The sequence below is a fragment of the Lingula anatina genome, chromosome 3 (genome assembly GCF_051362555.1).
Source record: "Lingula anatina isolate TDL-2025a chromosome 3, LinAna3.0, whole genome shotgun sequence".
In the NCBI taxonomy this organism is placed as follows: domain Eukaryota; kingdom Metazoa; phylum Brachiopoda; class Lingulata; order Lingulida; family Lingulidae; genus Lingula; species Lingula anatina.
The window spans coordinates 21,709,846-21,737,462 of record NC_141769.1 but is presented as its reverse complement, the minus strand read 5'-3'; the positions used below and the strand labels follow the sequence as shown (position 1 = coordinate 21,737,462).

Sequence of the window (27,617 nt, the reverse complement as noted above, 5' to 3'; positions counted from 1 at the left end):
CGGTGCATTTTCACGGGAGTAGCGGTCATAAGATACTGAAACTGAAAACTGTCTCTAATTCGGGAACCATTAATGCTAGAGACCCATTCTTTTTTGCATTTTGTAGAGCATGTAAAGCCCAACACTGGGGGTGGTCTCGGTTTTTTTGTATTCCATACAGTTTTCGAGTTACGCTGTATCAAAAAGTACATATTGGTGGTAAAAGCAAAATGTGCAGTACGGTAATGGTTAATAAATTTTGAACTGTGGAAAAATAAAACATAAGGCTTGGCAAAGCAGACAACTTGTGTTCAAAAATGACATTATTTCATCAAATTTGAACTTCTGAAACTTCAGAGCACCTCCTACTTCAAGAATTTTGACCAAAATGACATTTTCTTTATTTTAATTAATTTTTTCTGTATGAAATTTAAGGCACATTATGGTAACTCCAAAATTATAACATCTAGTCCCTTATATCTCCAAAACTGGCAGAGATAGGTCCATAGTTATTATTGAAGTTGAATAGGAAGTCATATACTGGCAATCTTACTATGACCTTGAAATTGACCTTTGACCTACTTTTCACCATGAACTGAACTTTGCAAATTTTTCTTCCCTTTTATCTCCAAAACTGGCAGAGATAGGTCCATAGTTACTATTGAACTTGAATAGGAAGTCATATACTGGCAATCTAAATGTGACCTTAAAATTGACCTTTGACCTACTTTACACCATGAACTGAATTTTGCAAATTTTGCTTTCCTTTTATCTCCAAAACTGGCTGAGATAGGTCCGTAGTTACTATTGAACTTGAATAGGAAGTCATATACTGGCAATCTAAATGTGACCTTAAAATTGACCTTTGACCTACTTTTCACCATGAACTGAACTTTGCAAATTTTTCTTCCCTTTTATCTCCAAACCTGGCAGAGATAGGTCCATAGTTACTATTGAAGTTGAATAGGAAGTGATATACTGGCAATCTAAGTGTGACCTTAAAATTGACCTTTGACCTACTTTACACCATGAACTGAATTTTGCAAATTTTGCTTTCCTTTTATCTCCAAAACTGGCTGAGATAGGTCCGTAGTTACTATTGAACTTGAATAGGAAGTCATATACTGGCAATCTAAATGTGACCTTAAAATTGACCTTTGACCTACTTTTCACCATAAACTGAACTTTGCAAAATTTGCTTCTCTTTTATCTCCAAAACTGGCAGAGATAGGTCCATAGTTACTATTGAACTTGAATAGGAAGTCATATACTGGCAATCTAAATGTGACCTTAAAATTGACCTTTGACCTACTTTTCACCATGAACTGAACTTTGCAAATTTGTCTTCCCTTTTATCTCCAAAACTGGCAGAGATAGGTCCATAGTTACTATTGAACTTGAATAGGAAGTCATATACTGGCAATCTAAATGTGACCTTGAAATTGACCTTTGACCTACTTTTCACCATGAACTGAACTTTGCAAATTTTGCTTCCCTTTTATCTCCAAAACTGGCAGAGATAGGTCCATAGTTACTATTGAACTTGAATAGGAAGTCATATACTGGCAATCTAAATGTGACCTTGAAATTGACCTTTGACCTACTTTTCACCATGAACTGAACTTTGCAAATTTTGCTTCCCTTTTATCTCCAAAACTGGCAGAGATAGGTCCATAGTTACTATTGAACTTGAAAAGGAAGTCATATACTGGCAATCTAAATGTGACCTTAAAATTGACCTTTGACCTACTTTACACCATGAACTGAACTTTGCAAATTTTTCTTCCCTTTTATCTCCAAACCTGGCTGAGATAGGTCCGTAGTTACTATTGAACTTGAATAGGAAGTCATATACTGGCATTATAAATGTGACCTTAAAATTGACCTTTGACCTACTTTACACCATGAACTGAATTTTGCAAATTTTGCTTTCCTTTTATCTCCAAAACTGGCTGAGATAGGTCCGTAGTTACTATTGAACTTGAATAGGAAGTCATATACTGGCAATCTAAATGTGACCTTAAAATTGACCTTTGACCTACTTTTCACCATAAACTGAACTTTGCAAAATTTGCTTCTCTTTTATCTCCAAAACTGGCAGAGATAGGTCCATAGTTACTATTGAACTTGAATAGGAAGTCATATACTGGCAATCTAAATGTGACCTTAAAATTGACCTTTGACCTACTTTTCACCATGAACTGAACTTTGCAAATTTGTCTTCCCTTTTATCTCCAAAACTGGCAGAGATAGGTCCATAGTTACTATTGAACTTGAATAGGAAGTCATATACTGGCAATCTAAATGTGACCTTGAAATTGACCTTTGACCTACTTTTCACCATGAACTGAACTTTGCAAATTTTGCTTCCCTTTTATCTCCAAAACTGGCAGAGATAGGTCCATAGTTACTATTGAACTTGAATAGGAAGTCATATACTGGCAATCTAAATGTGACCTTGAAATTGACCTTTGACCTACTTTTCACCATGAACTGAACTTTGCAAATTTTGCTTCCCTTTTATCTCCAAAACTGGCAGAGATAGGTCCATAGTTACTATTGAACTTGAAAAGGAAGTCATATACTGGCAATCTAAATGTGACCTTAAAATTGACCTTTGACCTACTTTACACCATGAACTGAATTTTGCAAATTTTGCTTTCCTTTTATCTCCAAAACTGGCTGAGATAGGTCCGTAGTTACTATTGAACTTGAATAGGAAGTCATATACTGGCATTATAAATGTGACATTAAAATTGACCTTTGTCCTACTTTTCACCATAAACTGAACTTTGCAAATTTTGCTTCCCTTTTATCTCCAAAACTGGCAGAGATAGGTCCATAGTTACTATTGATCTTGAATAGAAAGTCATATACTGGCAATCTTAATGTGACCTTGAAATTGACCTTTGACCTACTTTTCCTCATGAACTGAATTTTGCAAATTTTGCTTCCATTTTATCTCCAAAACTGGCTGAGGTAGGTCCATAGTTACTATTGAAGTTGAATAGGAAGTCCTATACTGGCAATCTAAGTGTGACCTTGAAATTGACCTTTGACCTACTTTTTATCATGAACTGAACTCTGCTAATTTCTTTCTCTTTTAACTTCAAACTTGACAGAGATAGGTCCATAGTTACTCTTGAACTTGAATAGGAAGTCATATACTGGCAATTTACTGTGACCTTGAAATTGACCCTTGACCTACCTTACGAAGAACTTAAATTTGATTGTACCATATATATTTTTTGCAATAGTTAAAAAATTCTTGTTGATTGCATTTTTACAGCTTGTCAAGCACAAAACTGGTGGCCGTGTCCCTTATTTTGTGTATGTGGGGGTCTATACGAATGCGTTTGCTCCAGCTGGTGGTACAATATTTGGAGGCGGTATCGCCTCTCTGATCCTCTAGTTTTTATGAGTAATTACCGTATGTGCCTGCATACTTGTATAATGTAAATGAAGTGCGGGACTGTTATTAAGTGCGAGATTCCGGATAACATGAACTGATGCAACACGTGAGTGTGGACAGTGTGTAACACTTTTACAGTACAAAAACTGTACTTTATTAACATTACTTTGTGAGGCCACACTATCAGGAGGATCGTTCAACAGATAAGGACATGGAAAACGGTGACATTCGTCTTCAAAACTCCACACTATCAGGAGGATCGTTCAACAGATAAGGACATGGAAAATGGTGACATTGCGTCTTCAAAACTCCCCACTATCAGGAGGAACGTTTAACAGAAAAGGACTCGTAAAACTGTGACATTGCGTCTTCAAAACTTAACTGTCTACGAATCTGTTAGAATTTAACTGTATTTAACAAATGTTAAAGTTTATGCAACATGATAGTATTACATGTAGTTAGTTTATGTAGTGTATGTTCATTGTTTCTAATATATTTTATTCATAGTTAAGTTAGTTGTTGTTTGTGTTTTTTTATGTTCGGGCTGTTTTGGTCCGTAACACTGAGCATCAAACTGGAAAGTTTAAAAAGAATCTGACGACCCATAAGTGGATACAGGAGCCAGTCCCGGGGTCTAGACCCCCCCTTTTCTTCCGAAATTACCTTTTTTTGTAGGTAATTTTCCTAATTTCCCCCCCTTTTCAGATCTGAGTCTTTTTATTTCAAGAAATGCTTGATATCTTGGAGAACACCTTCAGCCATCAGGCAAATTTCAATCAAATATCCTGATCCTGAATTACTACCCAAACACTAATTTTAAAAGAAATTAAATGCTACTACGAACGGTTACTTGCAGAGTCTAATGAAGTGATTGATGTTGACTTAAGCACAATCCTACCGCAGAATTACCCAATTCCAGAAACCCATTGTAAGGAGGAATCTGCATCTGGTATTGGTAGTAAGGAGAAGTCTTGAATGGGTATATATTGTTTTCCAGAGGACAATTATGGGTAATTTGTCACCTCTTACACAAACAAACTTAAATCATAACATCTGATGTGAAATGTGAGGCTAATTATATGTTGTGAAATTGAAAAAAATGTTTTCAGTAATTCTCACTCTTCTCATACAAATTGCCAATAAACTACACTTCTATCACACATAGTCAACTGATGAGCTTATACCAGATTTGTATAATTGTTAAGCATCATTTGTCCAAATTCCACAAATATTGGACTAGATTTATCAAACTTATTAAAGTTAAACAATTTTACGCAGTCTTTTCATAGTTATTTTCAGTTTTCTCAAATTTAATATGTAAAAAAAATCTTTTTCACAGGACCCAGTCAAAAGATGAGCTTATCACAGACTTTTATTGTTGTTATACATCATCTGTCCAAATTTCAGAAATATTGGACTATATGTGTCAAAATTTTTAACGTTTAACTATTTTATATCATGGAATTTGGCAGTCTTTTCAGTGTTATTTTCAGTTTTTCTCAGATTTTTTGTCCGAAAAAAATCTTTTTCATTGGACCCAATCAACTGAAAAGCTTATCACAGATTTTTATTGTTGTTATGCATCATCTTTCCAAATTTCACAAATATTGGTCTAGATTTGTCAAAATTATTAACGTTTAACTATTTTATATCATGGAATTCTGCAGTCTTTTCAATGTCATTTTCAGTTTTCTCAAATTTATATGCTCTGAAAAAATCTTTTTCGTTGGACCCAGTCAACTGTTAAGCTTGACTTTATCAAATTTATTAATGTTTAACTGTTTAAGTCTGGGAAATTTGTCACTTTTTAAATTTTTATTTCCACTTTTTTCAAATATGTTGTTCTTTTTCCAGGTGACCTTTTCCATACAGCGTGGTGGCTTTTTAGATGAACTGATTCTTCCTGTCTGGTCATGGCTATTTCCTATAGAAGAAACAGGCAGTGAAAGACAACAGCAAGAACAATGGTCCGTGTCATCCATAGATGGTATGTGGCAGGCTTTAGGACATTGTCAAATGGTGTGCTAAACCCCAATTCCAGAAACCCATTGTAGGGAGGAATCTGCATCTGGTATTGATAATAAGGAGATGTTTTGAATTGGTATATATTGTTTTACAGAGGACAATTACGGGTAATTTGTCACCTCTTACACAAACAAACTTAAATCATAACATATGATGTTAAATGTGAGGCTAATTATATATTGTGAAATATTGAAAAAATGTTTTCGTTAATTCTCACTCTTCTCATACAAATTGCCAGTAAAATTCAATCACACATAGTCAACTGATAAGCTTATCACAGATTTTTATAAATGTTAAGCATCATTTGTCCAAATTCCACAAATATTGGACTAGATTTGTCAAACTTATTAAAGTTTATCTATTTTACTCAGTCTTTCCATAGTTATTTTCAGTTTTTTCAAACTTATTGTCCAAAAAAAATCTTTTACATTGGACCCAGTCAAATGATGAGCTTATCACAGATTTTTATTGTTGTTATACATCATCTGTCCAAATTTCACAAATATTAGACTACATTTGTCAAACTTATTACCGTTTAACTATTTTATACTATGGAATTTGGCAGTCTTTTCGATGTAATATTCAGTTTTCTCAAATTTATTGTCAAAAAAAAAATCTTTTTTGTTGGAGCCAGTCAACTGATGAGCTTATCACAGATTTTCATTGTTGTTTTGCATCATATATCCAAATTTCACAAATATTGGACTAGATTTGTCAAACTTATTAACGTTTAACTATTTTATACTATGGATTTTGGCAGTCTTTTCGATGTAATATTCAGTTTTCTCAAATTTATTGTCCAAAAAAAATCTTTTACATTGGACCCGGTCAAATGATGAGCTTATCACAGATTTTTATTGTTGTTTTGCATCATCTGTCCAAATTTCACAAATATTAGACTAGATTTATTAAACTTATTACCATTTAACTATTTTATACTATGGGTTTTGGCAGTCTTTTCGATGTAATATTCAGTTTTCTCAAATTTATTGTCAAAAAAAAAATCTTTTTTGTTGGAGCCAGTCAACTGATGAGCTTATCACAGATTTTCATTGTTGTTTTGCATCATATATCCAAATTTCACAAATATTGGACTAGATTTGTCAAACTTATTAACGTTTAACTATTTTTTACCATGGAATTTGGCAGTCTTTTCAGTGTTATTTTCAGTTTTCTCAAATTTATTGTCTAAAAATAATCTTTTTTGTTGGACCCAATCAACTGAAAAGCTTATCACAGATTTTTATTGTTGTTATGCATGATCTTTCCAAATTTCACAAATATTGGTCTAGATTTGTCAAAATTATTAACGTTTAACTATTTTAAGGCAGCGCATTTGGCAGTCTTTTCAATGTCATTTTCAGTTTTATCAATTTTATATATTCCGAAAATATCCTTTTTATTAGACACAGTCAACTGTTAAGCTTTACTTTATCAAATTTATTAATGTTTAACTGTTTAAGTCTAGGAAATTTGTCACTTTTTAAAATTTTATTTTCACTTTTTTCAAATATGTTGTTCTTTTTCCAGGTGACCTTTTCCATACAGCGTGGTGGCTTTTTAGATGAACTGATTTTTCCTGCCTGGTCATGGCTATTTCCTATAGAAAAACAGGCAATGAAAGACAACAGCAAGAGTAATGGTCCCTGTCATTCATGTGTACAATAGATGGTATGTGGCAAGCTTTAGGACATTGTCAAATGGTGTGCTAAACCCCAATTCCAGAAACCCATTGTAAGGAGGAATCTGCATCTGGTATTGGTAGTAAGGAGAAGTCTTGAATGGGTATATATTGTTTTCCAGAGGACAGTTATGGGTAATTTGTCACCTCTTACACAAACAAACTCAAATCATAACATCTGATGTGAATTGTGAGGCTAATTATATGTTGTGAAATTGAAAAAAATGTTTTCAGTAATTCTCACTCTTCTCATACAAATTGCCAATAAACTACACTTCTATCACACATAGTCAACTGATGAGCTTATCACAGATTTTTATAATTGTTCAGCATCATTTGTCCAAATTCCACAAATATTGGACTAGATTTATCAAACTTATTAAAGTTTATCTATTTTACGCAGTCTTTTCATAGTTATTTTTCAGTTTTCTCAAATTTAATATGTAAAAAAAATCTTTTTCACAGGACCCAGTCAAAAGATGAGCTTATCACAGACTTTTATTGTTGTTATACATCATCTGTCCAAATTTCAGAAATATTGGACTATATGTGTCAAAATTTTTAACGTTTAACTATTTTATATCATGGAATTTGGCAGTCTTTTCAGTGTTATTTTCAGTTTTTCTCAGATTTTTTGTCCGAAAAAAATCTTTTTCATTGGACCCAATCAACTGAAAAGCTTATCACAGATTTTTATTGTTGTTATGCATCATCTTTCCAAATTTCACAAATATTGGTCTAGATTTGTCAAAATTATTAACGTTTAACTATTTTATATCATGGAATTCTGCAGTCTTTTCAATGTCATTTTCAGTTTTCTCAAATTTATATGCTCTTTTTTCAAATATGTTGTTCTTTTTCCAGGTGACCTTTTCCATACAGCGTGGTGGCTTTTTAGATGAACTGATTTTTCCTGCCTGGTCATGGCTATTTCCTATAGAAAAACAGGCAATGAAAGACAACAGCAAGAGTAATGGTCCCTGTCATTCATGTGTACAATAGATGGTATGTGGCAAGCTTTAGGACATTGTCAAATGGTGTGCTAAACCCCAATTCCAGAAACCCATTGTAAGGAGGAATCTGCATCTGGTATTGGTAGTAAGGAGAAGTCTTGAATGGGTATATATTGTTTTCCAGAGGACAATTATGGGTAATTTGTCACCTCTTACACAAACAAACTTAAATCATAACATATGATGTTAAATGTGAGGCTAATTATATATTGTGAAATTGAAAAAATGTTTTCGTTAATTCTCACTCTTCTCATACAAATTGCCAGTAAACTACAATTCAATCACACATAGTCAACTGATAAGCTTATCACAGATTTTTATAAATGTTAAGCATCATTTGTCCAAATTCCACAAATATTGGACTAGATTTGTCAAACTTATTAAAGTTTATCTATTTTACTCAGTCTTTCCATAGTTATTTTCAGTTTTTTCAAACTTATTGTCCAAAAAACATCTTTTACATTGGACCCAGTCAAATGATGAGCTTATCACAGATTTTTATTGTTGTTATACATCATCTGTCCAAATTTCACAAATATTAGACTACATTTGTCAAACTTATTACCGTTTAACTATTTTATACTATGGAATTTGGCAGTCTTTTCAGTGTTATTTTCAGCTTTCTCAAATTTATTGTCCAAAAAAAAATCTTTTACATTGGACCCAGTCAAATGATGAGCTTATCACAGATTTTTATAATTTTCAAGCATCATTTGTCCAAATTCCACAAATATTGGACTAGATTTGTCAAACTTATTAAAGTTTATCTATTTTACGCAGTCTTTCCATAGTTATTTTCAGTTTTCTGAAATTTAATATCTAAAAAAAATCTTTTTCACTGGACCCAGTCAAATGATGAGCTTATCACAGACTTTTATTGTTGTTGTGCATCATCTGTCCAAATTTCACAAATATTAGACTAGATTTGTCAAACTAATTACCGTTTAACTATTTTATACTATGGAATTTGGCAGTCTTTTCGATGTAATATTCAGTTTTCTCAAATTTATTGTCCAAAAAAAATCTTTTACATTGGACCCAGTCAAATGATGAGCTTATCACAGATTTTTATTGTTGTTATGCATCATCTGTCCAAATTTCACAAATATTAGACTAGATTTGTCATCTCATTACCGTTTAACTATTTTATACTATTGAATTTGGCAGTCTTTTCAGTGTTATTTTCAGCTATCTCAAATTTATTGTCTAAAAATAATCTTTTTCGTTGGACCCAATCAACAGAAAAGCTTATCACAGATTTTGATTGTTGTTATGCATCATCTTTCCAAATTTCACAAATATTGGTCTAGATTTGTCAAAATTATTAACATTTAACTATTTTATATCATGGAATTCTGCAGTCTTTTCAATGTCATTTTCAGTTTTATCAAATTTATATATTCCGAAAATATCCTTTTTATTAGACACAGTCAACTGTTAAGCTTGACTTTATCAAATTTATTAATGTTTAACTGTTTAAGTCTGGGAAATTTGACACTTTTTAAATTTTTATTTTCACTTTTTTCAAATATGTTGTTCTTTTTCCAGGTGACCTTTTCCATACAGCATGGTGGCTTTTTAGATGAACTGATTCTTCCTGTCTGGTCATGGCTATTTCCTATAGAAAAAACAGGCAGTTAAAGACAACAGCAAGAGCAATGGTCTGTGTCATCCATGTGTACAATAGATGGTATGTGGCAGGCTTTAGGACATTGTCAAATGGTGTGCTAAACCCCAATTCCAGAAACCCATTGTAGGGAGGAATCTGCATCTGGTATTGATAATAAGGAGATGTTTTGAATTGGTATATATTGTTTTACAGAGGACAATTACGGGTAATTTGTCACCTCTTACACAAACAAACTTAAATCATAACATATGATGTTAAATGTGAGGCTAATTATATATTGTGAAATTGAAAAAATGTTTTCGTTAATTCTCACTCTTCTCATACAAATTGCCAGTAAACTACAATTCAATCACACATAGTCAACTGATAAGCTTATCACAGATTTTTATAAATGTTAAGCATCATTTGTCCAAATTCCACAAATATTGGACTAGATTTGTCAAACTTATTAAAGTTTATCTATTTTACTCAGTCTTTCCATAGTTATTTTCAGTTTTTTCAAACTTATTGTCCAAAAAAAATCTTTTACATTGGACCCAGTCAAATGATGAGCTTATCACAGATTTTTATAATTTTTAAGCATCATTTGTCCAAATTCCACAAATATTAGACTAGATTTGTCAAACTTATTACCGTTTAACTATTTTATACTATGGATTTTGGCAGTCTTTTCGATGTAATATTCAGTTTTCTCAAATTTATTGTCAAAAAAAAAATCTTTTTTGTTGGAGCCAGTCAACTGATGAGCTTTTCACAGATTTTTATTGTTGTTTTGCATCATATATCCAAATTTCACAAATATTGGACAAGATTTGTCAAAATTATTAATGTTTAACTATTTGAAGTCATGGACTTTGTCAGTCTTTTCAATGTAACATTCAGTTTTCTAAATTATATTGTTGAAAAAATCTTTTTCACTAGAAACAGTCCAATGATGAGGTTATCACAGATTTTTGTTCTTGTTATGCATCATCTCTCCAAATTTCACAGATATTGGAATAGATTTGTCAAAATTATTAACGTTTAACTATATTTAGGCACTAAATTCAGCAGACTTCTCAATGTAATTTTTAGTTTTCTCAAATTTATATGCTCTGAAAATATCTTTTTCATGAAACACAGTCAACTGATGAGCTTTTCACAGATTTTTATTGTTGTTATGCATCATCTCTCCAAATTTCACAGATATTGGAATAGATTTGTCAAAATTATTAACGTTTAACTATATTAATGCACCGAATTTGGCAGACTTCTCAATGTAATTTTCAGTTTTTTCAAATTTATATGCTCTGAAAATATCTTTTTCATGTGACACAGTCAACTGATGAGCTTTTCACAGATTTGTATTGTTGTTATGCATCTTCTATCCAAATTTCACAAATATTGGACTAGATTTGTAAAAATTATTAACGTTTAACTATTTTTAGGCATAGCATTGTCAGTGTTTTAATGTCATTTTCAGTTTTCTCAAATATATGTTCTGAAAAAATCTTTTTCATTGGACATTGTCAACTGATTTGCTTGTCACAGATTTTTATTGATGTTATGCATGATTGGTACAAATTTCACAAATATTGGACTTGATTTGTCAAAATTATTAATGTTTAACTAATTGAAGTCATGGACTTTGGCAGTCTTTTCAGTGTTATTTTCAGTTCCAAAGATATCCTTTTTATTAGACACAGTCAACTGTTAAACTTAACTTTATCAAAGTAATTAATGTTTAACTATTTTAGTGTGTGAAATTTGTCAATTTTTAAAATTTAATTTTCACTTTTTTCAAATATATTGTTCCTTTTCCAGGTAACCTTTTCCATACAGCGTGGTGGGTTTTTTGATGAACTGATTCTTCCTGTCTGGTCATGGCTAATTCCTGTAGAAAAAACAGGCAGTAAAAGACAACAGCAAGAGCAATGGTCTGTCTCATCCATGTGTACAATAGATGGTATGTGGCAAGCTTTAGGACATTGTCAAATGGTGTGCTAAACCTGATTCCAGAAACCAATTGTAAGGAGGAATCTGCATCTGGAATTTGGTAGTAAGGAGAAGTCTTGAATGGGTATATATTTTTTTTCAGAGGACAATTACACTTCTATTACACACAGTCAACTGATAAGCTAACCACAGATTTTTATTATTGTTCAGCATCATATGCCCAAATTTCACAAATATTGGACAAGGTTTGTCAAAGTTATTAACATTTAACTATATTATTCCATGAAATTTGGCAGTCTTTTCAGTTTTGTCAAATTTATTGTCCAAAAAAACTCTTTTTCATTGGACCCAGTCAACTGATGAGCTTATCACAGATTTTTATTATTGTTCAGCATCATTTGTCCAAATTGAACAAATATTGGACAAAATTTGTCAAATTATTAATGTTGCGGACGAGACGGTGATAGAAGCAACAAGAACGAAGTAAATAAATAAATAAATAATTTAATAGCGAATAAATGGTTACAAAAATTGAATGAAAATAAAATTAAACCAAATAGAAATGGATCGCTGTCGGTTGGACTGCTATCGAGAGATACCACTGTCGTAAGCCGCCGGGATGACTGCTGGGTCGTGGGCAGTGAGTGGCGCAGGAGTTGAGTAGACCGATATCGAGCCGCCGGGGTGACCGTCGAGTCTTGGGCCGATGATTGCAGCAGGAGTAGACCGCTGTCGAGCCGCCTGGGTGACCGCGGAGTCGTAGGCCGGTGCGAGGCGCTGGAGAGAACCGCTGCTGTTGAGCCGCCGGGGTGACTGCGGAGTCGTAGGCCGATGCGAGGCGCTGGAGAGAACCTCTTCTGTCGAGCTGCCTGTCGTTGCTACAAGCTGTGGTCGTCGGAGTGTGTCGATGCCGCACTGCATACCGCTGTAGAAAACGTCCAGCTTATATAGCAGCTGGACGCAAAAACTGCTCAGTTACGGTGTTGAATGCGTTCACTATTGGCAGAGTTCATTAAGTAGGGAAGTTGAGTAACTGTCGCTGACATCACCCCTCGCAGTAATACGACTAACTGGAAGCGACAGTGTCAAAAATTAAATATATAATTAATCATTAGTGTCCCATATGAAGCCGAGTACCCGCTGGGAAGGCATGGCATCCATAGAGAGGTCAAAGTTCTTGATGGCAACTTCTGATGCAGGGAGGGAGGACAATACATCTCTGGAGTTGGATACCCACTTCGTGAAACGAAATCCACCAATGCTCAGTAGATCCACCAATTCATGGGATAAGGATATGGCGAGGTCCACAGATGGTTGACTGGTACATAAATCATCCATGTAGAAGTTCCGCAGTGTAGTTTCAACTGCTAGGGAAGAAAACTTGTCGGCGTTGTCAGTTGCTGTACAGCGCAAAGCATAGTTGGCACACGTGGGAGACGACTTGGCACCAAATGGATGAACGCACATCTGATACGTGTCAGGCTGTTCAATGCGTAGATCATCAGACCACAGGAAACGTAAACAGTCTCTGTCAGTTTTCAAACACAGCACTCTGTGAAACATGGACTCAATGTCTGCAGATAAACCAATGGATCCTCGTCGGAAGTTCAGTAGAACTGCTGTCAAACTGTTGAGGAGGTCTGGACCTGTAAGTAACTTGTCGTTCAGCGACGTCCCTGCATATCTGGCTGCACAGTCTTGAACGACTCTGGTCTTATTCGAAGTGTAAACGTCATGATGCGGCAAATACCAGGTGATGGGGCTCTGTGTATGGACTTCACTGTCTGTCATCTTTCTGGCATAACCTTTCTCCAGCCATGTGTTGATGATTTCAGAGTAGCTGCGGAATCGCTCTGGATTGGTTCTCAACTTGCGGCACAGGAACTGGTAACGCTTGAGAGCCATTACGTAGTTTGAGGGTAAAACTGTATCTTCGTTTTTCCACAGCATTGGAACCGAGTATCGTCCAGATTTATAGCTGGTTTTCTGGTCAAGCTGGCTCTGGGCATGTCTGTCATCTACGGAAGTTGCTGCATTGCCTTCAAACTTGCAACCAAATGATTCTGTCGTGAAAAATTTCTCAAGTTGATCAGCATCCCCTCTGTCAATGGACTTGAAACTAGCGTGGAGGACGTGAAGACGGTGCTGTTTCGTAGTCGGGTCTGCCAATCTTCCAAGAAGTGACCAACCAAGAACAGTCTTTATAGCTATGGGAGTTCCCGGAGGACCACGTCTGATGTCTGTCTGGACCATGATGTCAGGTACATCACCACCGATTAACAAGCCAATATCAGGGCAGTCTGGAAAAACATCTTTCAGATCTCGGAGGTGTGGCAAATTGTTGATCTTGACGGAGCGTTGCGGGGGTATGTTCAGCTTGTCTACCACCCATGCCTGCTGGACTGGGAAAGAGGCATCATCATCTTCAATGGCTGAGGAAATGGTAAAACTGACTAGCTGTGCTCGCTGGCAATCTTCATCTCGAGTTACTGTTCCCATCTGTAGGATCTCCATTGGACCAGACAAGTTGAGCTGACTAGCTAAATCACGGCGTATCATAGTTAGTTGACTTCCACAGTCTAGTAAGGCACTAGTGTTGATCTTCTCACCGGTGGGTGACGTCACGATCACAGGAACAACTTGCAGATAAACTTCAGAATTAGGATTTTGCGTAGCAAAGGATCTCTTGGGTTGAGCTTTTTCAGTTGCTGACGGGGCCTGTACTTCTGCCTGCACTGCACTGGAAGATACACACGTGGACCGAGGGTGGTAAACTTCCTGTGGGACGTCATGGAGAGTTGTGTGATGTCTCTTGTTGCAATTATCAACTCTGCAGCGCCCAGGGGAGGTACAATCAGATGCAATATGTCCTGGCCGTAGACAATTCCTGCAAAGTCGATGGGAATTGACGCATTCAAACCGTTTCTTTGTTGTCATTGCTAGATAAAGTTCACACTTGTAAAGTGCATGGAGACAACCACAAACAACACAGGTGGACTGCGAAGAGGGTCTCAAAGATGGCGTCTTGGAGAATGGATGGTCAGCAGGTTTTCTCTCCTCAGGAACAGGCTGAGTAGTGTGAAAGGAAGACGCTTTACGACTTCTGGGTTGAACCGTCTCATAAACATCTTCTGCGAGGAGTGGGTCAAATAGTGAAGTTACTCTCTCTGATAACCAGCCTTCCAAATCTTCTAGAGTTGGTTCGTGGGTTGCTCGCAGAATACGGCAGCACTCAGCCCAACGTTCTCTCATACGTAGTGGGAGGCGAAGTGTACAACGTCGTACCGTGTCCAAATTCATGACGTCTGCTTGATAATTCATCCGCTTTAGAACAAAAATACAGTCTCGGATGTTGACATAAAACGATTCAAGTTGTACCCGGTCCCGGTCCTTGATTGTTGGGCCATCTGTCACTCGTTCCAAAAATGCTCGGGCCACCAGCGATCTATGTCCGAATCTGTGTTTTAGAGCTTTCAAGGCTATGGCATATGCTGCACCATCGATTCCATATCCCGCGATATGTTGTTTTGCTTGACCAGTTACACTGCTCTGTAGTAACCACATGCGCCGGGTATCCTTAAAATAGGGTTGCTTGTGCACTTCTTCGTAAAATAGTTCAGCAAACCTTGGCCAGTCTAGTGCAGACCCGTTGAATGGCAATATGGAGGCTCGCGGAGCATCCTTCTCGAACATGCACTTCAGAAGTAATTCTTCATAGGACTTGTCTGAATCATTGGGTGTGGCTAAAACAGTCTCACTATATGGAACAAGTTCATCAATCCATGCGTCTATTGGTGCTGGGGTAGGTGCGACGGGAACATCATGGACTTGAGGCTCTTGGGATTGAGGCTGTTGAATTGGCTGCGGCTGTTCCTTGGTCACTTGTATAACCTCGGAGATTTCTCCCAAACAATCTGCGCAGGTTTCTTCAACGTCAGTAAACCAGATCTGGGCGTTTGTGATGGCCGTTTCATCTTCCAGAATGTCGATGTATTTCAAGTTAGCAGTTTCGCATTCATTTTTTAGAGTAGTTATTTCGTCTTTCATTTCCGACAACCGATGTTTTCTAGTGGATTCATCGTGGATGAGCTGTCTTGCTTTCAGCACACGTTTAGTGAAGGCAGCCAGGCGTCCAGTTCTTGCGGCTTTCAATCTCTGTTCATCCATGCAGTAGGTGTTGAAATCCGGCTCGCGAGACCAATGTTGCGGACAAGACGGTGATAGAAGCAACAAGAACGAAGTAAATAAATAAATAAATAATTTAATAGCGAATAAATGGTTACAAACATTGAATGAAAATAAAATTAAACCAAATCGAAATGGATCGCTGTCGGTTGGACTGCTATCGAGAGATACCACTGTCGTAAGCCGCCGGGATGACTGCTGGGTCGTGGGCAGTGAGTGGCGCAGGAGTTGAGTAGACCGATATCGAGCCGCCGGGGTGACCGTCGAGTCTTGGGCCGATGATTGCAGCAGGAGTAGACCGCTGTCGAGCTGCCTGGGTGACCACGGAGTCGTAGGCCGGTGCGCGGCGCTGAAGAGAACCGCTGCTGTTGAGCCGCCGGGGTGACCGCGGAGTCGTAGGCCGGTGCGAGGCGCTGGAGAGAACCTCTTCTGTCAAGCTGCCTGTCGTTGCTACAATTTGTGGTCGTCGGAGTGTGTCGATGCCGCACTGCATACCGCTGTAGAAAACGTCCAGCTTATATAGCAGCTGGACGCAAAAACTGCTCAGTTACGGTGTTGAATGCGTTCACTATTGGCAGAGTTCATTAAGTAGGGAAGTTGAGTAACTGTCGCTGACAATTAATGTTTAACTATTTGAAGTCATGGACTTTGGCAGTCTTTTCAATGTAACATTCAGTTTTCTAAATTATATTGTTGAAAAAATCTTTTTCATTAAACTCAGTCAACTGATGAGCTTATCACAGATTTTTATTATTGTTCAGCATCATTTGTCCACATTTCACAAATATTGGACAAGATGTGTCAAAATTATTTACATTTAACTATTTTATACCATGAAATTTGGCCGTCTTTTCAGTGTTATTTTCAGTTTTGTCAAATTTATTGTCCTAAAAAAATCTTTTTCATCGAACTCAGTCAACTGATGAGCTTATCACAGATTTTTAATATTGTTCAGCATCATTTGTCCAAATTCCACAAATATTGGACAAGATTTGTCAAAATTATTAACGTTTAACTATATTTTACCATGAAATTTGGCAGTCTTTTCAGTGTAATTTCCAGTTTTGTCAAATTTTTTGTCCGAAAAAAATCTTTTTCATTGGACCCAGTCAACTGATGAGCTTATCACAGATTTTTATTATTGTTCAGCATCATTTGTCCAAATTCCACAAATATTGGACAAGATTTGTCAAAATTATTAACATTTAACTATTTGAAGTCGTGGACTTTGGCAGTCTTTTCAATGTAACATTCAGTTTTCTAACTTATACTGTCGAAAAAATCTTTTTCACTAGAAACAGTCAACTGATGAGGTTATCACAGATTTTTAGTGTTGTTATGCATCATCTCTCCACATTTCACAGATATTGGTTTAGATTTGTCAAAATTATTAACGTTTAACTATATTAAGGCACCAAATTTGGCAGACTTCTCAATGTAATTTTCAGTTTTTTCAAATTTATATGCTCTGAAAATATCTTTTTCATGAGACACAGTCAATTGATGAGCTTTTCACAGGTTTTTATTGTTGTTATGCATCATCTATCTAAATGTCGCAAATATTGGACTAGATTTGTCAAAATTATTAATGTTTAACTATTTTAAGGCATAGCATTGTCAGTGTTTACAATGTCATTTTCAGTTTTCTCAGATTTATATGTTCTGTAAAAATCTTTTTCATTGGACATTGTCAACTGATTTGCTTTTCACAGATTGTTATTGATGTTATGCATGATTGGTACAAATTTCACAAATATTGGACTTGATTTGTCAAAATTATTAATGTTTAACTATTTGAAGTCATGGACTTTGGTAGTCTTTTCAGTGTTATTTTTATTAGACACAGTCAACTGTTAAACTTAACTTTATCAAAGTAATTATGTTTAACTATTTTAGTGTGTGAAATTTGTCAATTTTTAAAATTTAATTTTCACTTTTTTCAAATATATTGTTCCTTTTCCAGGTAACCTTTTCCATACAGCGTGGTGGGTTTTTTGATGAACTGATTCTTCCTGTCTGGTCATGGCTAATTTCTGTAGAAAAAACAGGCAGTGAAAGACAACAGCAAGAGCAATGGTCTGTCTCATCCATGTGTACAATAGATGGTATGTGGCAAGCTTTAGAACATTGTCAAATGATGTTTGTACAAATTTCACAAATATTGGACTAGATATGTCAAAATTATTAACATTTTACTATTTGAAGTCATGGTCTTTTCAATGTAACATTCAGTTTTCTCAATTATATTGTCGAAAAAATCTTTTTCACTAGAAACAGTCAACTGATGAGGTTATCACAGATTTTTATTGTTGTTATGTAGTAGGCTTGTTAAGAGGTCAAACGCTGCATTTTATAGTACAAATGTCTAACTTGGCATAAATGTTCCTTGGGCCAAAAGAAATTTTTTTATCCAAAGAGACGCCCTCTATCGATACATTAATTAGCATAAATTATGCAAATTATGTGCCAAAATATATAATATTTCATATTTCCATTAATTTTTGGCCTAGAAACATGTATAGATTATCAAACCTGACTAAATTAGGGACAAGGAACCCATTTTTGATCATTTGGAAGCAATTGGTGGCCATTTTGTGCCTCAAATCCAAGATGGCCGCCACCCGCCATTTTGAAAGTAGACATAATTTTGCTATTTTATGTTGAATTTTGAAGCGTTTGCTCTAACTATACTTGATATATATATCGATTCTTACTATTTTGGGGGTGCAAAAGTAATTTTTGATATTGTTATGGTGATAGTAGGTGATGTGAAGGAACAAAGAGGGTGTTTTAAGTGCCTACCAAGATATGTGTGAACGCTGCAAAACCATGGATATTGATAACCCGTATTCAAATATATCTCAATGCAATTTTTCGTTATATACCATCTCTATTGGACTATATTATGAGCAAAAAAACACATTTTATCATTATGGAGGCCATTGGTGGCCGTTTTATCCCTCAAATCCAAGATGGCCGCCAAAAACCATTTTGAAATTGGGCATAATTCGCTATTTTGAAACTATATGTATTACATCTTTGTAAATGAGTAATACTTCGTTTTATATTATATTCTGGTGCAGAATACTATTTGTTTCATAAAATTTGTGCCTCAAATCCAAGCTGACCCAAATACGCCATTTTCAAATTGAGCATTATTCACCATTTTGAAACTATCACACCTTTATAAGCGTGCCATACTTCATTTTTATTGATTATTTCCTGGTGCAGAATGCAATTTCGGTTTCATAAAATGTAAATAGAAACTTTTATAAGCCTCCAAATAAATATAGGATTTAGTCGCCACATGGGCCTGCAGTTTATATGTACAATTAGTAATCCAATTAGTGCAAAACTGCTTTTGCCCGATCTATAAAACAAGTGTCAGCAAACAAAATGGCTGCATTAAAGTAAAATAATACATCTTTGACCGCATGAGGATAATTGTTTGCTATTTTTTTTATCAAAACCAAGTGTTGGTTGCATGCCGCTATTTTAATAATTTGGTGTAATTTATAACCTTTGAACTGTGGGCTTGTATTAGGTAAAATGGTACTATTCTGGGGGCACAAAAGTAATTTTCCGGTGCTAATTTGATGACAGAAGATAATAAAAAGGTACCGTAATATAAGGTTGTAAAATAAATTCCAAGATGAGTTTCGTTGCGTCTGTAACAAAAATGTGGAACCCGAACCACATGCTCAAATACATCATTTAGATTTATCTTAAGTGACCATCCACTAAAAGATACTGAATAATTTAAAGGTAAGCAATAAATATATATACATAGTGGTATTATATTATTAATCTTTTACTGGTCAATGTGAACCAAAAAGCCACATGTACATTTATGTCCCAGTCACTGGGGCTTGCATTTGCATGTTAAATATAGTCCAGAAGATTTGAAGGGTGAAAAATGTGTCGTCTTATAATACTATGGAACTTGGTTAGTTGTATTGATGCCAAAATGCCCGTGAAAGACAAGCAAATGGACTTTGCTTTGAAATAGCTCCAGATCTTGTCTGCAAAATCATCCAGCAGCACAGCAAAAAAAAAAAAAAAAAAAAAAAAAAAAAAAAAAAAACATGCATGATCAGCTCTGGTAGGCCAATAAGACAACAGCCAGTAAGAATTGAGGTTTTGTCAGTGTCCTATGAGAAACAGCCAAACAATATATTAAAATCCAGTTTCCAGAGAAACATCAATGCATGAGAACATGTCGCATCAGAGGAAAGTGGTATCTTTACACAAAAGAAGGAATCTGCAAAACCAACTGGAAAGCAGCAGCTGCGCAGGTAGGCAAGAGGGATAAAGCAAAAATATCGAGGAAGCAGCCTATTTTCCTAGTTGACAGTGCCAGTGATCATTCCTAGCATGATTTGGCCAGACAAGTCATCTCACTACCAATAGAAATCCATAAGGCAACTTTATAGTTCTCATTGTTTCCAATGGACGAACAAGCACAAAACATCTACAATATATGACAACTACAAGAAAATTCATCTTGGAATCATCTTAAAACACCTTATGCCTTTGTTATTATCCTCTGTCACCAGAATAACACCGGAAATTAATTACGTACTTCCAAAATAGTAACAATTGATGTATTACGATCATATATGAAAGTCCAACAGCTCAAAAAGGTAAATTATGCCATAATTTTAAAATAGTGACAGGTTCTTGGATATGAACAACAGAATAGCTAACAGTAGTCACCATGAAGTCGAATCAGCCATGCTGGTCTCTTGCACTTAATCTACATGTCTGGCAAAACTATTTTATAATTGTTATATAACATATTTTTGCACAAATTTGACTTCAAGACGTATACGAGGTGAAGACGTAAGCCTGTATTGGTGTTGGAGCCTTGTAATATTTTCTTTTTGTATTATATCTCAGAAGAGATAAGACACGACTTCTACAACCCAAATGATAAGAAACGATGTATAACATGCTAGTGTAAGAGCAATAGCTTCAAATTGATGAGTTATGCCTTACCCGTATTTCAAAATTGTGACTGGCGGCCATCTTGGATTTGAGGATCAAAATGGCTACCAATTGTCTTCAAAGCACCAGGTATGTGTTCTTTACCTTTAATTAAGCCATTTTGATCTCTGACGCTTGTTTCAAGCTCTTTAGGATTTAATAAAACATTTTGTACTAATTAGACTACATGGCACATGTAAGTCTATTTGACAACTTAAGCCTACATGCATATTGATTTTGGAGGCTAAAATAGTTTGTACTCACATTTCATGAAACAGATAATGTATTCTGCACCAGAAAATAATATAAAACGACGTATTACTCATTTACAAAGATGTAATACATATAGTTTCAAAATAGCGAATTATGCCCAATTTCAAAATGGTTTTTGGCGGCCATCTTGGATTTGAGGGATAAAACGGCCACCAATGGCCTCCATAATGGTAAAATGTGTTTTTTTGCTCATAATATAGTCCAATAGAGATGGTATATAACGAAAAATTGCATTGAGATATATTTGAATACGGGTTATCAATATCCATGGTTTTGCAGCGTTCACACATATCTTGGTAGGCACTTAAAACACCCTCTTTGTTCCTTCACATCACTACTATCACCATAACAATATCAAAAATTACTTTTGCACCCCCAAAATAGTAAGAATCGATATATATATCAAGTATAGTTAGAGCAAACGCTTCAAAATTCAACATAAAATAGCAAAATTATGTCTACTTTCAAAATGGCGGGTGGCGGCCATCTTGGATTTGAGGCACAAAATGGCCACCAATTGCTTCCAAATGATCAAAAATGGGTTCCTTGTCCCTAATTTAGTCAGGTTTGATAATCTATACATGTTTCTAGGCCAAAAATTAATGGAAATATAAAATATTATATATTTTGGCACATAATTTCCATAATTTATGCTAATTAATGTATCGGTAGAGGGCGTCTCTTTGGATAAAAAATTTTCTTTTGGCCCAAGGAACATTTATGCCAAGTTAGACATTTGTACTACAAAATGCAGCGTTTGGCCATTTTTTGGTCCTTAACAAGCCTACTAATGCATCATCTCTCCAAATTTCACAGATATTGGTCTAGATTTGTCAAAATTTTTAACATTTAACTATATTAAGGCACCGAATTTTGCAGACTCCTCAATGTAATTTTCAGTTTTTTTCAAATTTATATGCTCTGAAAATATCTTTTTCATGAGACACATTCAATTGATGAGCTCTTCACAGATTTTTATTGTTGTTATGCATCATCTATCCAAATTTCACAAATATTGGACTAGATTTGTCAAAATTATTAACATTTAACTATTTTAAGGCATAGCATTGTCAGTGTTTTCAATGTCATTTTCAGTTTTCTCAAATTTATATGTTCTGAAAAAATCTTTTTCATTGGACATTGTCAACTGATTTGCTTTTCACCGATTTTTATTGATGTTATGCATGATTGGTACAAATTTCACAAATATTGGACTTGATTTGTCAAAATTATTAATGTTTAACTATTTGAAGTCATGGACTTTGGTAGTCTTTTCAGTGTTATTTTCAGTTCCAAAGATATCCTTTTTATTAGACACAGTCAAATGTTAAACTTAATTTTATCAAAGTTATTAATGTTTAACTATTTATTCTGTGAAATTTGTCAATTTTTAAAATTTAATTTTCACTTTTTTCAAATATATTGTTCCTTTTCCAGGTAACCTTTTCCATACAGCGTGGTGGTTTTTTGATGAACTGATTCTTCCTGTCTGGTCATGGCTAATTTCTGTAGAAAAAACAGGCAGTGAAAGACAACAGCAAGAGCAATGGTCTGTCTCATCCATGTGTACAATAGATGGTATGTGGCAAGCTTTAGAACATTGTCAAATGGTGTGCTAAACCTGATTCCAGAAACCAATTGCAAGGAGGAATCTGCATCTGGTATTGGTAGTAAGGAGAAGTCTCGAATGGGTATATATATTTTTTCAGAGGACAATTACACTTCTATTACACACAGTCAACTGATAAGCTTACCACAGATGTTTAATATTGTTCAGCATCATATGCCCAAATTTCACAAATATTGGACAAGATTTGTCAAAATTATTAACGTTTAACTATATTATACCATGAAATTTGGCAGTGTTTTCAGTGTTATTTACAGTTTTGTCAAATTTATTGTCCAAAGAAAATCTTTTTCATTAGGCCCAGTCAACTGATGAGCTTATCACAGATTTTTATTATTGTTCAGCATCATTTGTCCAAATTCCACAAATATTGGACAAAATTTGTCAAAATTATTAATGTTTAACTATTTGAAGTCATGGACTTTGTCAGTCTTTTCAATGTAACATTCAGTTTTCTAAATTATATTGTTGAAAAAATCTTTTTCACTAGAAACAGTCCAATGATGAGGTTATCACAGATTTTTGTTCTTGTTATGCATCATCTCTCCAAATTTCACAGATATTGGAATAGATTTGTCAAAATTATTAACGTTTAACTATATTTAGGCACTAAATTCAGCAGACTTCTCAATGTAATTTTTAGTTTTCTCAAATTTATATGCTCTGAAAATATCTTTTTCATGAGACACAGTCAACTGATGAGCTTATCACAGATTTTTATTATTGTTCAGCATCATTTGTCCAAATTCCACAAATATTGGACTAGATTTGTCAAAATTATTAATGTTTAACTATTTTTAGGCATAGCATTGTCAGTGTTTTCAATGTCATTTTCAGTTTTCTCAAATATATATGTTCTGAAAATATCTTTTTCATTGGACATTGTCAACGGATTTGCTTTTCACAGATTTTTATTTATGTTAAGCATGATTGGTACAAATTTCACAAATATTGGACTTGATTTGTCAAAATTATTAAGTTTAACTATTTGAAGTCATGGATTTTGGCAGTCTTTTCAGTGTTATTTTCAGTTCCAAAAATATCCTTTTTATTAGACACAGTCACCTGTTAAGCTTAACTTTACCAAAGTTATTAATGTTTAACTATTTTAGTCTGTGAAATTTGTCAATTTTTAAAATTTAATTTTCACTTTTTTCAAATATATTGTTCTTTTTCCAGGTGACCATTTCCATACAGCGTGGTAGGTTTTTTGAAGAACTGATTCTTCGTGTCTGGTCATGGCTAATTCCTGTAGAAAAAACAGGCAGTGAAAGACAACAGCAAGAGCAATGGTCTTTCTCATCCATGTGTAGAATAGATGGTATGTGGCAAGCTTTAGGACATTGTCAAATGATGTTTGTACAAATTTCACAAATATTGGACTAGATATGTCAAAATTATTAACATTTTACTATTTGAAGTCATGGTCTTTTCAATGTAACATTCAGTTTTCTCAATTATATTGTCGAAAAAATCTTTTTCACTAGAAACAGTCAACTGATGAGGTTTTCACAGATTTTTATTGTTGTTATGCATCATCTCTCCAAATTTCACAGATATTGGACTAGATTTGTCAAAATTATTAACGTTTTACAATTTTAAGGCATAGCATTGTCAGTGTTTTCAATGTCATTTTCAGTTTTCTCAAATTTATATGTTCTGAAAAAATCTTTTTTCATTGGACATTGTCAACTGATTTGCTTTTCACAGATTTTTATTGATGTTAAGCATGATTGGTACAAATTTCACAAATATTGGACTTGATTTGTCAAAATTATTAACGTTTAACTATTTGAAGTCATGGACTTTGGCAATCTTTTCAGTGTTATTTTCAGTTCCAAAAATATCCTTTTTATTAGACACAGTCAACTGTTAAGCTTAACTTTACCAAAGTTATTAAAGTTTTACATATTTTAGTCTGTGAAATTTGTCAATTTTTAAAATTTAATTTTCACTTTTTTCAAATATATTGTTCTTTTTCCAGGTGACCTTTTCCATACAGCGTGGTGGGTTTTTTGATGAACTGATTCTTCCTGTCTGGTCATGGCTAATTCCTGTAGAAAAAACAGGCAGTGAAAGACAACAGCAAGAGCAATGGTTTTTCTCATCCATGTGTAGAATAGATGGTATGTGGCAAGCTTTAGGACATTGTCAAATGGTGTGCTAAACCCAATTCTAGAAATCAGTTGTAAGGAGGAATCTGCATCTGGTATTGGTAGTAAGGAGAAGTCTTGAATGGGTATATATTTTTATTCAGAGGACAATTATGGGTCATTTGTCACCTCTTACACAAACAAACTCAAATCATAACATTTGATGTTAAATGTGAGGCTAATTTTATGTTGTGAAATTGAAAAAAATGTTTTCGGTAATTCTCACTCTTCTCATACAATTTGCCAATAAACTACACTTCTAATACACACAGTCAACTGATAAGCTTATTATCCATGTGTACAATAGATGGTATGTGGCAAAACTTACGACATTCAGTGATTGTGAAATGGTGTGCTGAATTATTAACGTTTAACTATATTATACCATGAAATTTGGCAGTGTTTTCAGTGTTATTTACAGTTTTGTCAAATTTATTGTCCAAAGAAAATCTTTTTCATTAGGCCCAGTCAACTGATGAGCTTATCACAGATTTTTATTATTGTTCAGCATCATTTGTCCAAATTCCACAAATATTGGACAAAATTTGTCAAAATTATTAATGTTTAACTATTTGAAGTCATGGACTTTGTCAGTCTTTTCAATGTAACATTCAGTTTTCTAAATTATATTGTTGAAAAAATCTTTTTCACTAGAAACAGTCCAATGATGAGGTTATCACAGATTTTTGTTCTTGTTATGCATCATCTCTCCAAATTTCACAGATATTGGAATAGATTTGTCAAAATTATTAACGTTTAACTATATTTAGGCACTAAATTCAGCAGACTTCTCAATGTAATTTTTAGTTTTCTCAAATTTATATGCTCTGAAAATATCTTTTTCATGAGACACAGTCAACTGATGAGCTTTTCACAGATTTGTATTGTTGTTATGCATCTTCTATCCAAATTTCACAAATATTGGACTAGATTTGTCAAAATTATTAATGTTTAACTATTTTTAGGCAAAGCATTGTCAGTGTTTTCAATGTCATTTTCAGTTTTCTCAAATATATATGTTCTGAAAATATCTTTTTCATTGGACATTGTCAACGGATTTGCTTTTCACAGATTTTTATTTATGTTAAGCATGATTGGTACAAATTTCACAAATATTGGACTTGATTTGTCAAAATTATTAAGTTTAACTATTTGAAGTCATGGATTTTGGCAGTCTTTTCAGTGTTATTTTCAGTTCCAAAAATATCCTTTTTATTAGACACAGTCAAATGTTAAACTTAACTTTATCAAAGTTATTAATGTTTAACTATTTATTCTGTGAAATTTGTCAATTTTTAAAATTTAATTTTCACTTTTTTCAAATATATTGTTCCTTTTCCAGGTAACCTTTTCCATACAGCGTGGTGGGTTTTTTGATGAACTGATTCTTCGTGTCTGGTCATGGCTAATTTCTGTAGAAAAAACAGGCAGTGAAAGACAACAGCAAGAGCAATGGTCTGTCTCATCCATGTGTACAATAGATGGTATGTGGCAAGCTTTAGAACATTGTCAAATGGTGTGCTAAACCTGATTCCAGAAACCAATTGCAAGGAGGAATCTGCATCTGGTATTGGTAGTAAGGAGAAGTCTCGAATGGGTATATATATTTTTTCACAGGACAATTACACTTCTATTACACACAGTCAACTGATAAGCTTACCACAGATGTTTAATATTGTTCAGCATCATATGCCCAAATTTCACAAATATTGGACAAGATTTGTCAAAATTATTAACGTTTAACTATATTATACCATGAAATTTGGCAGTGTTTTCAGTGTTATTTACAGTTTTGTCAAATTTATTGTCCAAAGAAAATCTTTTTCATTAGGCCCAGTCAACTGATGAGCTTTTCACAGATTTGTATTGTTGTTATGCATCTTCTATCCAAATTTCACAAATATTGGACTAGATTTGTCAAAATTATTAATGTTTAACTATTTTTAGGCATAGCATTGTCAGTGTTTTCAATGTCATTTTCAGTTTTCTCAAATATATATGTTCTGAAAATATCTTTTTCATTGGACATTGTCAACGGATTTGCTTTTCACAGATTTTTATTTATGTTAAGCATGATTGGTACAAATTTCACAAATATTGGACTTGATTTGTCAAAATTATTAAGTTTAACTATTTGAAGTCATGGATTTTGGCAGTCTTTTCAGTGTTATTTTCAGTTCCAAAAATATCCTTTTTATTAGACACAGTCACCTGTTAAGCTTAACTTTACCAAAGTTATTAATGTTTAACTATTTTAGTCTGTGAAATTTGTCAATTTTTAAAATTTAATTTTCACTTTTTTCAAATATATTGTTCTTTTTCCAGGTGACCATTTCCATACAGCGTGGTAGGTTTTTTGAAGAACTGATTCTTCGTGTCTGGTCATGGCTAATTCCTGTAGAAAAAACAGGCAGTGAAAGACAACAGCAAGAGCAATGGTCTTTCTCATCCATGTGTAGAATAGATGGTATGTGGCAAGCTTTAGGACATTGTCAAATGATGTTTGTACAAATTTCACAAATATTGGACTAGATATGTCAAAATTATTAACATTTTACTATTTGAAGTCATGGTCTTTTCAATGTAACATTCAGTTTTCTCAATTATATTGTCGAAAAAATCTTTTTCACTAGAAACAGTCAACTGATGAGGTTTTCACAGATTTTTATTGTTGTTATGCATCATCTCTCCAAATTTCACAGATATTGGACTAGATTT

At 34.3% G+C, this 27,617-nt stretch overlaps 1 protein-coding gene and 1 long non-coding RNA gene across 2 annotated transcripts; one reads left to right on the top strand and one right to left on the bottom strand.

Moving 5' to 3' along the window:
• Window positions 1-6,951: 6,951 nt before the first annotated feature.
• On the top strand, window positions 6,952-9,820 carry LOC147763077 (uncharacterized). Its single transcript, XR_015333658.1, has 3 exons — window positions 6,952-7,087; window positions 7,962-8,102; window positions 9,659-9,820. It is a non-coding gene; the product is annotated as an uncharacterized LOC147763077 (long non-coding RNA).
• A 2,959-nt stretch (window positions 9,821-12,779) lies between these two features.
• LOC147763076 (uncharacterized) lies at window positions 12,780-15,842 on the bottom strand. The gene has a single exon (XM_087008733.1). The coding sequence runs from the start codon at window positions 15,840-15,842 to the stop codon at window positions 12,780-12,782; it is 3,063 nt and encodes a 1,020-aa protein (XP_086864859.1).
• Between the last annotated feature and the right edge of the window lie 11,775 nt (window positions 15,843-27,617).